This window comes from Mytilus edulis, chromosome 5, assembly GCF_963676685.1.
Source record: "Mytilus edulis chromosome 5, xbMytEdul2.2, whole genome shotgun sequence".
Taxonomy (NCBI): domain Eukaryota; kingdom Metazoa; phylum Mollusca; class Bivalvia; order Mytilida; family Mytilidae; genus Mytilus; species Mytilus edulis.
In genome coordinates, this window is record NC_092348.1 from 62,909,488 (window position 1) to 62,923,895 (window position 14,408).

Consider the following 14,408-nt stretch of genomic DNA (forward strand, 5'->3'; position numbering starts at 1 on the left):
GTAAACATCATTCTAAACATCTTGCAAAAACAATACATTTGCATAAACAAATTCAGCCATTGTAATACAAAAATGTGTACCTGTGCAGGTAAAACACGTGTAAATTGTGAAAAGTACTCACGACCTTCAGATGAATAGAAAAACTTTTAAATATCTACCTGTTTAACAAACAGGAGTATGAATTAAGTAACAAATGTGCTATTAGGCAAAAACTTAATGAATATATAAAATTGTCATACATCGTAGACAATAAAATATTTAATTAATTTCCATGAACACTTGTCATACATCGTAGACAAGAAATTTTTAAATTCATTTCCATCAACAATTGTCATACATCGTAGACAATTGAGGAATTATTATTTGTAAATAACAAAATAACATTAGAACTTGTCGTACATCGTAGACAAGTTAATGTAACTTTAATAACTTTCTGCCAAATTTAAGATAAAAATAAAATAACTAAAAAGAACTTATGTGAAGTGTTCACTTCAACCCTCTAGAAAAATAATGACAAGTTATTATGGAACAGGTGCTTATATACTAGGGTCAAGGTCACTGGCCAGCTATAGGTGGTTATATAGTTTGTTTCTTTAAACAGAGATATTATATGTAAGCTTCACCCCTCATAGAGAAGTAAAGCTAATTCATTACTTGAGACCGAAGGCGAAATATGAATAAGAATAAGTATATATCCATATATATTCCTTAAAAAAATTTGACTAATTATTTTTTTGATTTCATGCTCCTTTTCTATATTACATCAATAATTATTTTTGTAACATTACATTTAGTTGTAATTAAATACACATGTGACAAACTGTATCACACTATCCATAACACATCAAATTGTTTTATATTCAAATACACAAAAACTCCATCACACTATCTTTGGCACAGTACAGTACTAATCATCATTTATACCATGTATTCATGTTTAAATGTTTTTTTAAATACTTTTCTTATATCTAAAAGTTGCAATGTTCTGTTGACAAGAAAATATTTTTCTGAATTTTTTCTGAACTCGATGCTGAAATTTTAATGAACACATTTAGTAAACCCTTTTCTTAAAAATGCCTGAATTTGGCACGTTCCAGCAAGTTCTGTTCAGAAAGTTTTCAGGGCTGTTCTAAAAAATTCAGCACTGTTCAAAGATATCAAAAATTTCAGCATAGTTTCAGATGTTTGTCTGAGGAGTTCAGCAATAACTGAACAGTTCAGATTATTTTCAGCTTCAGTTCAGCAATGTCTGAATTTTTCAGCACAGTCTGAACTTTTCAGAAAATGTTACAGCACTTTTTCAGCAAATCTGAACATTCCAGTAAGTTTTCAGTATTTGTTCAGAATTTGGAAAAGGTGCTTCAGCACGTTTTCAGATCCCAAAATTTGGTTCAGCATGCATTCAGCTAGGGTCCAGAACCTATTCAGCAAAACTCAGCAAAAATTCAGACATTCTTTTTCATGTGGTGTCCAAAATGTTCATCCTATTCATTCCTTTTTTAAATAATAAAAAAAAACAACATAATAATGTGATATGTATATAAACCCTGCTTTGTATGAGACTGACAGGCTTAGACAGCTTTTTAAAAATACCTAGTTCACAAAGTAACAGTCCACAGACTACCAGACTTTGCTTAAACAATGGATGGGGTTGTAACCCATCAACTTCTGTTCTGGAGATGAGTAAGTTACCACAAGATTACAGATACAGTTTGATGACCTACTGACTGGTCAACTGTGTCAACTAACATGCATAAAGACTAGTCGACCACTGTGTCTGATAACATGCAGAAAAATAAGTGTATAAATTAACAAAAACATCAACAAACAATTTAAACAAAGATATAAACAAACACATATATTACTCAATTTATTTCACTTGACTGGGCGGAGTTTATCCAGTTCGTTCATAATAAACCAGTCCATCTATAGATAGGTGTTTTAGGATACACTCCCCAATGCATTGTCCAGTCAATCTTTTGTAAATTCCTTTGAGGTCACTGATAGGTGATTAGAAATCAGTAATAACTATAACGGCAATCATCATAATCACACACATTTTTAAATCGACTGTCCTCATGCAAATTAAAACGTAAGCTCCGCCCGATCAGTTGAAATAACATTGGTAATACATGTATGATATTATTATATTTCATGTAATATCTACTAAACGTACACTTCAGCAGATTAGTTTAGAGGCAAACATAATTAAAACAATAATCTTGTAAAAATGAACATTTTACTAGGACTAGAACATCGAAGGAAATAAAATGCAGAGGCTCTATTGTTGTTGTAAAGAATGAATATGAAGTAGATCAAATCTCAAGAATTAATATTCAATTTTGAATTATGATAAGAACATATGACGGATTCATTATTGGTGTTGAATGCCATTTTCACCACTGTTGGTTATATCATGGCATCAAGCTTGATGTCGAAGAAGCCAGAGAGCCTAGAATGAACCAAACAAACACTTCAGTAGGAAAACTGACAATCCTAGTCAATTAAGATTGCATTTGAATGTGCCTGAAATAAGAAGAGAATGAATGCATAAACTCAGTGTTGACAGGCTAGTGTCTACTGTAGACCACTCAGTCACCTAAATATACAAATTCCTATTTATCTGGAATAAAATTTCTAGGTATTCCTTTTTTTTAGTCCTATTCTTAAGTTGAGGTTACAAGAAAATTACAATCAATCTGTTTAAGACAGAATAAAACATTGTATAATGTTTTTATTACTGACTAGTTTCATTACTCCATTTTGAAGACCCATTCTTCCTCTAAATAGAACAGTAAAATATCAAATATACTGTGGATTCATTTATTTTCGTAGATACCAATGTTTGTGGATTAGGAAAAATTGTATTTTGATGGATATTTGATTTCATCGTTTTGCCAAAGTCTGCATAATAGAAAAAATGTACTTTGTTGATGTTTTAAATCCATATAATTTGGTAACCCACAATTTATAACGACTGCACAGTGTACTGTGAATTCATTTAATTCTGTGGGTACTTATCTTGGTGGATTGTTGAAAAATCATGTTTTTTGTGAATATTTGATTATTGGTTTTACCTATGTCTAAATAGAAGCTTATAGAATATTCCTACTTTGTTGGGTATTGAAATTCGTGATTCACTTAAAAATCCACAAACATAGATATACCACAAAAAATAATGAATCCACAGTATATACAGTTATCGTATATATATTATCATGACGGATTATATGATAATTGACCTATATCTTGATAGTTCTCTTGATTTCTGTTATGACTTTCCCTGTCTGATAATTTTTCTGGAGAGACGTTTAATTCTGGAGACTGTCCATTATTTTGTGACCTTGACCCAGAATGTCTTGTGGCTCCATCTATAAGGATATCAGGAGACTGATGTTGTAAAGAAGATGAATATCTAGAGTCTTGTTGATATGGCACAGAGTTATCAGAGGGAGACAAATTTGTATCATAATGACCTTGACCTTGGTAAGCTGTGTTCCTAAAGGACACATTATCAACTGAATGCACTGAATGAGGTCGCAACTGTGATGTAAAGGCCATTGTTTCTTCAGAAGGAACAGATGTTGGTCTTTGAACTGATGAACAGCCACCTTCATCCATATGGGTCAATAAATGATTCAGTATTGGACGGCTCTGGCCATGGCCATGTGACTGATAATTTTGTACAGTGAGTGGCAACAAGCTTGGCAATGACTGTTGACTTCCATTTTTAGAGTTGCTTAGAAACGATGACAACATAGCTGCATAAGATTCTGCTGAATTGAATTGTGAGTGAGCTGGTAATGGTCTCGATGAATAATCAGCATGATCATTTAAATATAACCCATTCTGGTCTGCATAGGAAGTTAGTAAATCGTTAGGATGAGTAAATATCATATCTTTAGAATGTTTATTTGCATGGATAGTTATTGGTACTGGATTAAGATTTGATAAGGCAACTTCTTGTTCTTGTTGATAACTTGATCCTTCTGTTTCCATAGCAATGGGTGTGACTGGTTCCTGATATTGTTGCAGATCAACAATAATAGTAGGATTTTGTGATGTTTGGTATGATAAGTCATTGTCTTTTTGTGTTGACTGGTTTCCTGCTAAACTCAAATCCATCATTTCACCATTTCGTGATTTTTCTAACTGTGCTTCTCTGGATGCTTGCTTAGCCATTTCCAAAAGTTCTGGAAAACTAACATCCTGCAATTCCTGCAACAACAAAAAAGTACATAACATACAAATATCTAAAATATTCAATGAAATATACATTCACAATTAATGAAACAAGTAAAAATCTACATCATAGCTATAGAGGTAAAATTTAAAACAATCAAATATATGAGTGTGGACACATAGAAATGTCTTAACAAATAATGCATTTGTTTCAAATCTGAAGATATTAACAGTTTATGAAATCAAGGTCTTTCATATGATTTCCCTGTTTATCTGATTAACACCTGCCTTCACATCTTAATATATTGTACCTGTGATTTCTGAGTTGTCTGGAAGTGATGTTTGTCAGCAATCTTAGCTGGAAGTTCATTACAGTTTCGCGGTGGGAATACAATATCACTGAATCCTTTTCCAGTTTCTATCGCTTTTTGTCGAAGTTTAGGTATAGTCATGACTTCAACACCATGTTTGCCTCTTAAATGTTTGTCTAAATTTCCTTTCAACTTGCAAGAATATTCACAAAGATGGCACTGATATGGTCTCAGATTCTAGAAAAAAGGATACATGAAATAATGTTAGAATGCTGCAAACAGTAAAATACCTTTATCATATGGCAAGAATTTTTTTTTCAATACACATATTTTCAAAAGAAACAGGTAAATATAGTACAAAATAGTTATGCTCAAAAATATGAATGAAACATTTCAAAGGTCTCAAAGGAAGACAGGACTTATTCTTTAGTGTTTATCTTCTGAAAGACCTTTTCTACTAAAATTTCTATAAAGTTGTCACAACCCCACCCCTGAAAACAAAAACAAATATCAGTTAAGACTTACAAAGTCAAGAATCAGATTGAATATTAACTATTTTAGAGTGTCATGACCCTACCCCTCAGATACATCATGACAGCAGGACTGGCTTGTGCCTTCTGCTATATATTGGTAAGTAATTTTACCTTATGTGTATGCATTCCTGCTATATGGTTCTTCATTGTGTGTTTGAACTTAGTAGAATATCCACATCCCTCAAATGGACACACCATAATTTCTGATTCTGAAAAAAATAATTAACTATTACACTCTTTTTGATTTTCTCATATAATATTTAACTAGATTTAACATTCATGTCTACAAACATGTATAAATTTCTTTAGCACTATGAGAGGAAAAAAATTAATATCAAAATCAATAAATTAAAATTTAAATTAAAGTGTCACTTATAAATATCTAAGGATTGCATATTATACAAAAATGTGTACCATACATGGCTGAAAACAGTACTTTAAGCAATTTTCTACAAACAATTCTCAACAGATTCAATCTCCAAATATATCAACAGAAATTTCAAACCATTTTTTATTATATATCTTTTTAACTTACTGTGTCTTTTCTCGTGAGCTTTAACATTCTGTATGTTGTAAAATCCTTTACCACACGTTGAACACATGAAACTTTTCTGTAAACCATCCTCTGAAGAAGAAAACAGTATGATATTACCTCATGTATTTCATATAAATACTATAGTGAACATTAAAATTATTTCTCTAGAAGCTCAGAAAATTAAAAGCATACATGTAGTAAAATACATTTTTATGTTGGAATCCTTCCTTAATATGATTTCCTGTTTTATTTAGTGAACCATAAATTCTTGGGTGAAAACCCAATTTAGCATGGATTTCAAAAAGTATCTTGGCATTGCATAAGGTCTTTTTTTCTAGTAGATCATTGACTGTTTATGATGTCTTTACACTCAATCCATTGGATGTTGGATATGCACTTAGATGCATGTTTTTTTTTAAACTGACTATGTGGTATGGGCTTTGCTCATTGTTGAAGGCTGTACTGTGACAAATAGCTGTTAATTTTTGTCATTTGGTCTCTTGTGGAGTGGTGATTTCACAGCTAACAGTATATCTGAATTAATACCAGAAATCAACAGGAAATAAAATCCACTAATCATTGACTCTTTTTTTAGCTTGTTTGCTGCAAAGCATTTCTACTTCCTGACAAGGGAAATAACTTGCTTCAAATTATAATTCTATAATAAAATAATTATTCGGGAAAATAAGAATTCACTCCTGTACTCTTGTGTAACTATTTAGTCAGAATAATCTGTCTGTCAAGCTAATTTACCTTGATGCAACTGTTGATGTCTGTCATAACAAGATCTGGTCAGTGTAAAGTAATCACATTTCTCACACTTATAACTGTAAATATAAACTTTTAAATATTAATTTTTGAAGTTTTAAAATTGTAAAAATTATAGTTTTCTTACAAACCAATTAGGCATACAAATGTTTTCAACGGCTCTATTTTTTTGGGGAACAAGCTCAACATTAGCATGATTAGGATTACTGTAATTTCAGAAATTATTGCGATGTTTTTATTATTGCGAAAAATGTGACAGTGTTATAATCGCAATAATTCAAACTCACATTTTGTAAATTTTTATATAAACTGGCTTTTTCTCAAGATCGCAAAAATTAAAATCGCATTTTAGTCTCAAGTGACAAAATCGCAATAATTTCTGAATTTACAGTACTACAAATTACAGCAGAATACATTTAGTGTGTAGGTAAAGGTAATATCTTTGGTTAGCTTGCTTGCTAACTGAACCGTGAAGTCATTATAAGGTTAGGTAAACTATCCTCCTTTTAGAATAGACTAGTAGGACATATAACCAATCTATCTGTAGGACTAGACTACTCCAAAAGGAGGGAAGTATACCTAACTTAATAATGAATCTATGGTTTAGCTAACAAGCAAGCTAACCAAAGATTCTACTGTTATCTACACATTCAATGCATTCTGCTGTAAGTGGATTTTGTTGTTAAAGTTTAAAGGTTAACCACAAACTTAAATGTTCAACAAAATAGAAGTTTCCTTCCAGTAAACATTTTTTGTTTAGATTATTCATAAATTGAGCTTTCATAGTATACATTTCAAATCTTTACAAGGAAATGGACTTAAGTAAACAGTTTGTTTATTCATAAGTTCATTATTGAACAGACATTTCAAATTTAAATAAAAAAAGGATTTGACCTTACAGTCTAAAGATTCTTAAGAAAAATATGTTTAGGTAATGTTAAAAATGAGCATACTTACACTTTACAAGATTTTGGCAATGGTATATCATGTATCTTCAGCAGGTGGTTGTTTAAGTCAGTTTTACTCATACATTTATAAGTACACAAATGACATAAGTACTTTTTATCTGATATCTTCAAATGAACGTAATCTATGTGTTTCTGAAAGTAAAAAATATTAATTAATCATTGAAATTAAAGATGATTCTGTTTTACTAAATCTGAGAAACCTGTTTACCACATTCTGTATGTATGTGCCTGTCCCAAGTTAGGAGCCTGTAATTCGATCAGTGGTTGTTGTTTGTTGATGGGTAACATACATGTATCTTACATATTTGTTTTTCATTTATTTTTTGTACATAAATAGGCCTGCTAGTTTTCTCTTTTGAATTGTTTTACATTTGTCATTTCGGGGCCTTTTATAGCTGACTATGTGGTATGTGCTTTGCTCATTGTTGAAGGCTGTAAGATGACCTATAATTGTTAATTTCTGTATCATTTGATCTCTTGTGGAGAGTTGTGTCATTGGCAATCATATATTATAACACATCTTCTTTTTGATATTATTTGAAAATTTACATATTAAAATTGTTGACAAAATCTACCACAACTGTTTCCAATATTTTTTCTCTATTTTCTATATATACATGTTTTGGAGTTTAGTGATATCCATTTTGCACTAAACAAGTACACAGTTTTGTTTAGTGGCCAGCTTTACCCGCCATAAGGATGTGAGATTTTCTACCTGTATTGAAGACCCATAGGTGGCTTTTGGCTGTTTCCTGCTTTTTGATTGGGTTGTTGTCTCTTTGGCATATACCCTGTTCCATCCTCCATTTTATTCATAAATGACATGTAAACTAAATGTGTATGGATTATGTATAAAACTTGCCTTCAAATTACATGAATGTCTGAATGTTTTACTGCATTCATTACACTTGTAATGCATTTGTGTTTTATCATCTGGGTGAACTGTTTTCATGTGGTATTTGAGCTGAGGAGCAGATTTACATCCTTTATTACACAGTTCACACACGTACGATCCAACTTCTCCATGTACGTCACTGTAATGGGTCCTCATCTTGTATTCAACAATTGTTGAAAAATCGCAATTCTGAAAATGATCATTCAAATTTACTCTGCATTCAGTATTCATATCATATATTATTAATTATGTCATATATATATATGTAAGTTAAACACATGAGATGACATTACTTGAAACTTCACTGAAAAAATATTTAATATTCTGCATTTTTTCACATGGGTTAAGAACATGAAGAATTTGAGAGGGAAAAAAATAGATTTTTACATACATGTACATGATGTAGCTCTTATATATATATATATATATATCTTAATTGTTTATATCCATGATTATTGTCTTTTGTCCAAAAATCATGAAGTTTCATGATCATTTTGAATGTCTTTAAAAAAAAATCTTGTACAAGTATTTATACTTTAGAGTCAGAGAGTTTGCCATAAAAGTAAAGTTCTGTCTTAAAGGACCGTTCCCCTTGAAAAAAAAGTGATTTTTGAATTTCAATGTAAACACGTTCATGACGTCTAATACCAAAAATTTATATAATTACTGAAGTATTACAATATCTTACTAAATAATATATCACCATTTTTATGAAATATTATACAACTTCTTTATCAAATCTGTGTATACATCTATAAAAGAGGGGGGATACTAGATGGGCATTAAAACTTATACCAGGGGTAATCACAAATATATAAACTTACAGGCATATCACACATGAGGACCTGATACTTTTCTACATCATATCCAATGTTATGTTTCTTATATTTGTGTTCTATCAGATTAAGCCATGTGCTCAACACTTTGTCACATAACGTACATGTTAAATTCTCACGTTTGCCACCAGGATGAATCAATTTACGATGTTCTTGTAATAACTCATTATTTGAAAATTCATCTTTGCAGAGTCTACATACAAATTTTCCCGCCTTCCTCTGTTTATTTAACCTGTCTGCTGCTCTTCTCTTTGTACCCTGCCTTGTAGACAAAACCTCTTCTTCATCAGTTTTTTCAGACAAAGTATTGTTGGATAAATTTTCCTCTAGTTGGTCTTGGTCTTCGTTATCTGTTAGAGAGTCATTTGGACTTGGAATATATCTTTTTGTATGCATGGGTTTTCTTTTATTTTGATGTTTTTTCCTTCTGTGTTCTAACAGCAGTTTCTTGTCTAGAAATTTTTCTTTGCATAAGGCACAATTAATCATCTTTTCATTTATATTAGTCTCTTCTGCTTTTTGTTCCTGATTATTATTTTCAAAAACTTCAGACTTTTTATTTTTACTCTTCTGTCCTTTAGATTTTGATTTCTTGTCAATGTTTATATCATTTGTTACCATAGCAACATCAATGTGACAGTTGGTAGATACATCTGAGCTGCTACTATCTTTTTCTTTTTGTTTAGCAGCATCAACCTTTGTAACCATAGTAACATTATTATTATTTGACCTTGACTCTTCTAACTGATCAATAACTTCTTCTTCTAACTGCTTTAAACTTAAATCTTTTTCTTCAGTTTTTGATTCTTGTTTGTTATTTTCTTCTTCATCTTGTTCCATACACATATTGTCACTGGTTTCAATTAATTTTATGAAAGATTCACATTCTTTAACTGCATCATCTAAAGCAAGGGTCAAACACAAGTTATGAATTCTTGTCATATTATCTCCCGATATATTCAATTCACCTGTGTATATCAGCTGAACAATTTTTTGCATATCTTCACTTTTCTCTTTTGTAAGATAAAAATTAGCTTCTGGAGTTGTATGAATATTCCTGCTAGATTCAATCTCCCTGAAATGTTTACTAGCAGCTACCAGTACAACTCTGTGTGCAGGTATGTATCCATCTGATGTGAAGATAAGCACGTCACATAAGTAACGCTCTTGCTGGAACTGATATAGAGTTTCAGATACACCACACATCATGGACGGAACACTTAAGGTTGTCAATGCCATTTTCTTAGACGTAATCTGAAAAGATTTTATTTTATTTTAAACATGACATAAGAAAAAACTTTGACACATAGATGTTTTTACAATAAAATATTTGTTTTTAAATTGATGAACGTCTTTTTACCACAGAACACCACAGAATACCATAGAACACCTCAGAATACCACAAAACACCACAAAATACCACAAAACATCACAGAATATAGCAGAACACCCAAAATTTACACCAGAACTTTGAAATATTAATACTTCAGACATTAATATTGTGTTATTGTTTATTCTTTTTATAATTTGACATTTGTTATTCAAATAATTTTTTTTTTCTATTTAGGTTCTGCCCTCTATTGTCATGATTGTTTCGCCCCGAACTGAATGGCCAATAAGGACAGGGTTTTCGCTAAGGATTTTTGAAGGCGAGTCCAGGGACTCGTCATTTTTGCCCATGGCGAGTCCAAGAAGAAGATATTTTATTGCAATATAATGTAATATTTTAGTCTCCATTTCCTAACAGAGCAATGAAATGACATTAAATGCAGATCACTTTTAAACTTTTGCTATAAAATGATGATATTGTGTTTAACTGTGTTTAGTTTATACAAAATATTTCAATATTGATGCATCTGTGGACTCACCAGTTTTGAAAAAGGTGAGTCCAGGACTCATGGACTCGCCTTTAGTGAGAATCCTGTATTATTAAGGATCATATAAAAAATAAAACTAGATATTATTTATAGGTTAAACAATACTTGGTCATGTTCTATGAAGATTTAAGCCCAAGGCGAAGCCGAGGGCTTAAATCTTCATAAAACATGACCAAGTATTGTCTGACCAATTTAGAACATATTCACACTTTCGAGTGACCATACAAAATTATCCTTTCCCATTGTACTATTCAAACCTAAACAAGAGTTCACTTTTTATAATGAACTAATTGTAAAACATAGGTTTTCATCATTTCAATGGATGGAATGAAATAGCACTGACATAGTTTGTGATGACCAAAAGGATAAATTATTTTTCTTCTGCTTCAGGTAAAATTTAATACAAGTTTATATATATATTGAGATTTTTTTATTTTAAAAAGCGACCATTCACAATTAAATGCTTACATTTATTGATAAATTTAAATGTATTCTCCGGGAAAAAAAATCTTTTGCTTTATATGTCAGCAGTCTGGCATTGTTTTCTTGGGGAAAAAAAACACCCTCAAATGACGATTATGAATTAAATAAATATTTTTTCACCTACATCCTTACCCTATTATTTTTTGTTGATTCTATATATGTGTACCATTAAAAAATGTATGAAAATTTGCAAAATTCAAAATGTTTTTGTTTTAATCTTTGCTCTTTTGTCTTTAATCAATATAGGTCTTTTCCCCAAGAAGAAAAATGTCTCAGGGGATTGTACACTTCATTAGTGCAGTTATTAAGAGTTCACTTTCATAATTAACTGACAATGAAAAGTCATTCATGTATAGCATTTCATAGTGCATGGAAAACCATGTACTATGAAAATTAGAGGAGAAAAAACTGACTTTTCATTGGACGAGAAGGGGTGAGTATGTTCTAAAAAACCATAATATACAAAGATTATTTATATTTGTGACATTTATATTTTAGATACATTTTCATTTTATTTTTGCAATTTTTTATTAATTTTTGAAATTTATGTTTAGATGCATAACCATGATTATGTTGTACGTTATTATTTGTTAAATCAATTTTGTTTGTCAGGTTTTTTTATCGCTTTTTTATTAATCTTACAAGAATGTTAAAAGTTGTTACTATTTATAACTTAACCAAAATGGTTAATGTGACATTTCATTTAAGTTGTTGTAAGCAAATATTTAAACTAGAGAATTAAAGTGATTAAAGAAATTGGTTAAACCAAGGACGTATAACTTATATACGTCCTTGGTTAAACTGATATATATCTTAATTATTTAAACTTAACTAATGTTTGTACATCAAAAACATTAAACTTAACTAATGTTTGTACATCAAAAACATTAAACTTAACTAATGTTTGTACATCAAAAGTTTTCTCTATTGGAGTTATAAATAAAATTATTGCACCACAGGTAAATTATCACAATGTGATTGGTTTAACGCCGTCACGTGGTGACCCCTATGAGACGGTAGGGGTTAAGTAAATATTAATGAGGGTTCATGACGCGTTAATAGTGATGTCATCTATTAATATTGTTGTGTTTCATTGTTTGTTTTTCAACAAAACGCAGCAGAAAAAGTCCAGCGTGCGATAAATTCGTTATACGGTTAACCACTGGCCCCCTATGTATCCATAGAGGGTGAATAAAATCCTCTATGGATCTGTAGGGGGGTCAGTAGCGAACCATATAACTTATACAATACTGTGTTATGGGCTACCAAAAAGTTTCAAATAGCAAAAATGAATAGATCAGAAGTTGATATTAGACAGCAATATTTGAGTTGACTTATATATATATTATAAGTGTGTCTTTTTAATTGTCAAAAAGTTCAAGTTCGATGACTGTTTTTGGATTTTTGTGAACATTCTTTAATCATTTGACAATACTTCTGATTTTTACCAAATTTGGTATGCATTTAGATATCGTAGAACTAAAACTTTATATAGAAAAACTGGTATATGAAGCATTTACATCATACATTTGTCATATGGACTCTATTTATTTTAGTCCAAATTTAATATTGACTGTCATGACTGTAGCAAGTTCACCCACACAATTAACATGATTAAAGGACTAAAATTTAATTAGATTAACCAATTTTGACATTTTTTGTAATCACCAATCAAGCCAATTAACATGACATGTAAGTTTTCACACCTGAGACATCAAATACAATTAATTGAATTACCTTATATAAATATATTCTGATAATTCAGGTGGACACTAGAATCCAAACAATGGTATATTTTGTAAATATAAAAATATTATTAATAGAGAGAGATCTTTATTCTCATTAATTAAATAACATCGATAATAATTTTTGGGATGAAATTATACATTACAACATATTTTGCATGTGTGAAATATACATAAATAAAATTTAATGTAATTTAACCATCGAGGATCAACTTTAACTGATATATGATTTATAAATCTACACAGTCATGACAGTTTTTCTAGTAAGACAATATTGACTGTATACGTAGTGAGTACATTTCTAATTTTAAGAATATTAACATTTGTACAACAAAAGTGGTAAATATTTCATGTATTTAATATATGTTTCTTTGTGAAAAAATTCAGAAATGATATTGCAGAATCTTTTTACCACAGAACACTCAAAACATAACACAGAGCTACCCAAATTATAGTCTAAATCATTATGACTTCGACAGTAAGGCGTCAAAGAAAAAAATTATAATAGCCTTTTAAGACGTCATAATTATTTGGACTACCCAAATAACAACAAAACTGCTGAAATTTACCACAGAACATCAAAATTACTTTACAGAATTCAAATCTAATATAAAATCAGAATTATTATTACTTTATTTAGGACTGTGACTGCTATGACGATTGACTGGATTAGTATAAAACATGATATTTCAAGCCTACATGTATGTGCCTATTTGGCCAATTTGTGATTCTGCAGTGCTCAGTGTTCATACGCACAAAATTGGACTAAAAATAAGACGTCCAGGACAGACAGTGGTTACTAATACTAGATGTTTAAGTTACTTTAACCAATCTTAACCCCCAATTTATTAAGTTCGATTATTATCTGCATTCATTCTAGGTCTAGAAATAACAGATCACACTTTATTTTTTTGCTAATTTCAGTCCTGATATTATTGGTAGCTGTATCATATATCCAAGTTCTATCTCTTTCATAGTTTTGTGTAAGGTTTATTGTCAATAAGTTACATTAGTTAGTGTTGTTACTTTTTTTTAGTGTTTATATATTTTTTCTGTTTACACTGTTTACAAGGGATTATGAACAATATTCAAACATTCAGTACAAACCTTGATATAAAATATAAATGTTTGATATTGTATCAAATTCAATCGTTACAGAAAGAATTCAACAGCAACAATATAACTATCATTGTAAACTTCATGTTCATGATGTTTATCTTCAAACGACATTTCCGGCATTGGTCCGAGTTTAGAATTTCACTTAACTCTTTTGTT

The 14,408-nt window shown here is 30.5% G+C and overlaps 1 protein-coding gene across 2 annotated transcripts; it reads right to left on the reverse strand.

Annotated features, from left to right (window-relative positions):
• Positions 1-685: 685 nt before the first annotated feature.
• LOC139524165 (GDNF-inducible zinc finger protein 1-like) lies at positions 686-14,378 on the reverse strand. Of its 2 annotated transcripts, XM_071318777.1 has the most exons (11): positions 14,241-14,374; positions 9,017-10,282; positions 8,160-8,381; positions 7,287-7,429; positions 6,315-6,388; positions 5,562-5,651; positions 5,138-5,235; positions 4,494-4,730; positions 2,133-4,218; positions 1,297-1,864; positions 686-985 (listed from the first exon to the last, which is right to left on the reverse strand). In XM_071318777.1, the coding sequence occupies exons 2-9, from the start codon at positions 10,265-10,267 to the stop codon at positions 3,217-3,219; spliced, it is 3,117 nt and encodes a 1,038-aa protein (XP_071174878.1). In that variant the 5' UTR covers positions 10,268-10,282; positions 14,241-14,374; the 3' UTR covers positions 686-985; positions 1,297-1,864; positions 2,133-3,216. The 2 variants fall into 2 exon arrangements, with proteins under 2 accessions (XP_071174878.1, XP_071174877.1); XM_071318776.1 differs by having other exon boundaries at positions 686-1,864; positions 14,241-14,378.
• Between the last annotated feature and the right edge of the window lie 30 nt (positions 14,379-14,408).

Excerpts from the sequence above, each read along its gene's own strand:
- LOC139524165 (XM_071318776.1), bottom strand. The coding sequence starts at position 10,267 with ATGGCATTGACAACCTTAAGTGTTCCGTCCATGATGTGTGGTGTATCT. Across the intron at positions 8,382-9,016 it reads TCCTCATGTGTGATATGCCT|AATTGCGATTTTTCAACAAT; the intron begins GTAAGTTTATAT and ends GATCATTTTCAG. Across the intron at positions 7,430-8,159 it reads GACATTCATGTAATTTGAAG|AAACACATAGATTACGTTCA; the intron begins GCAAGTTTTATA and ends TTTTACTTTCAG.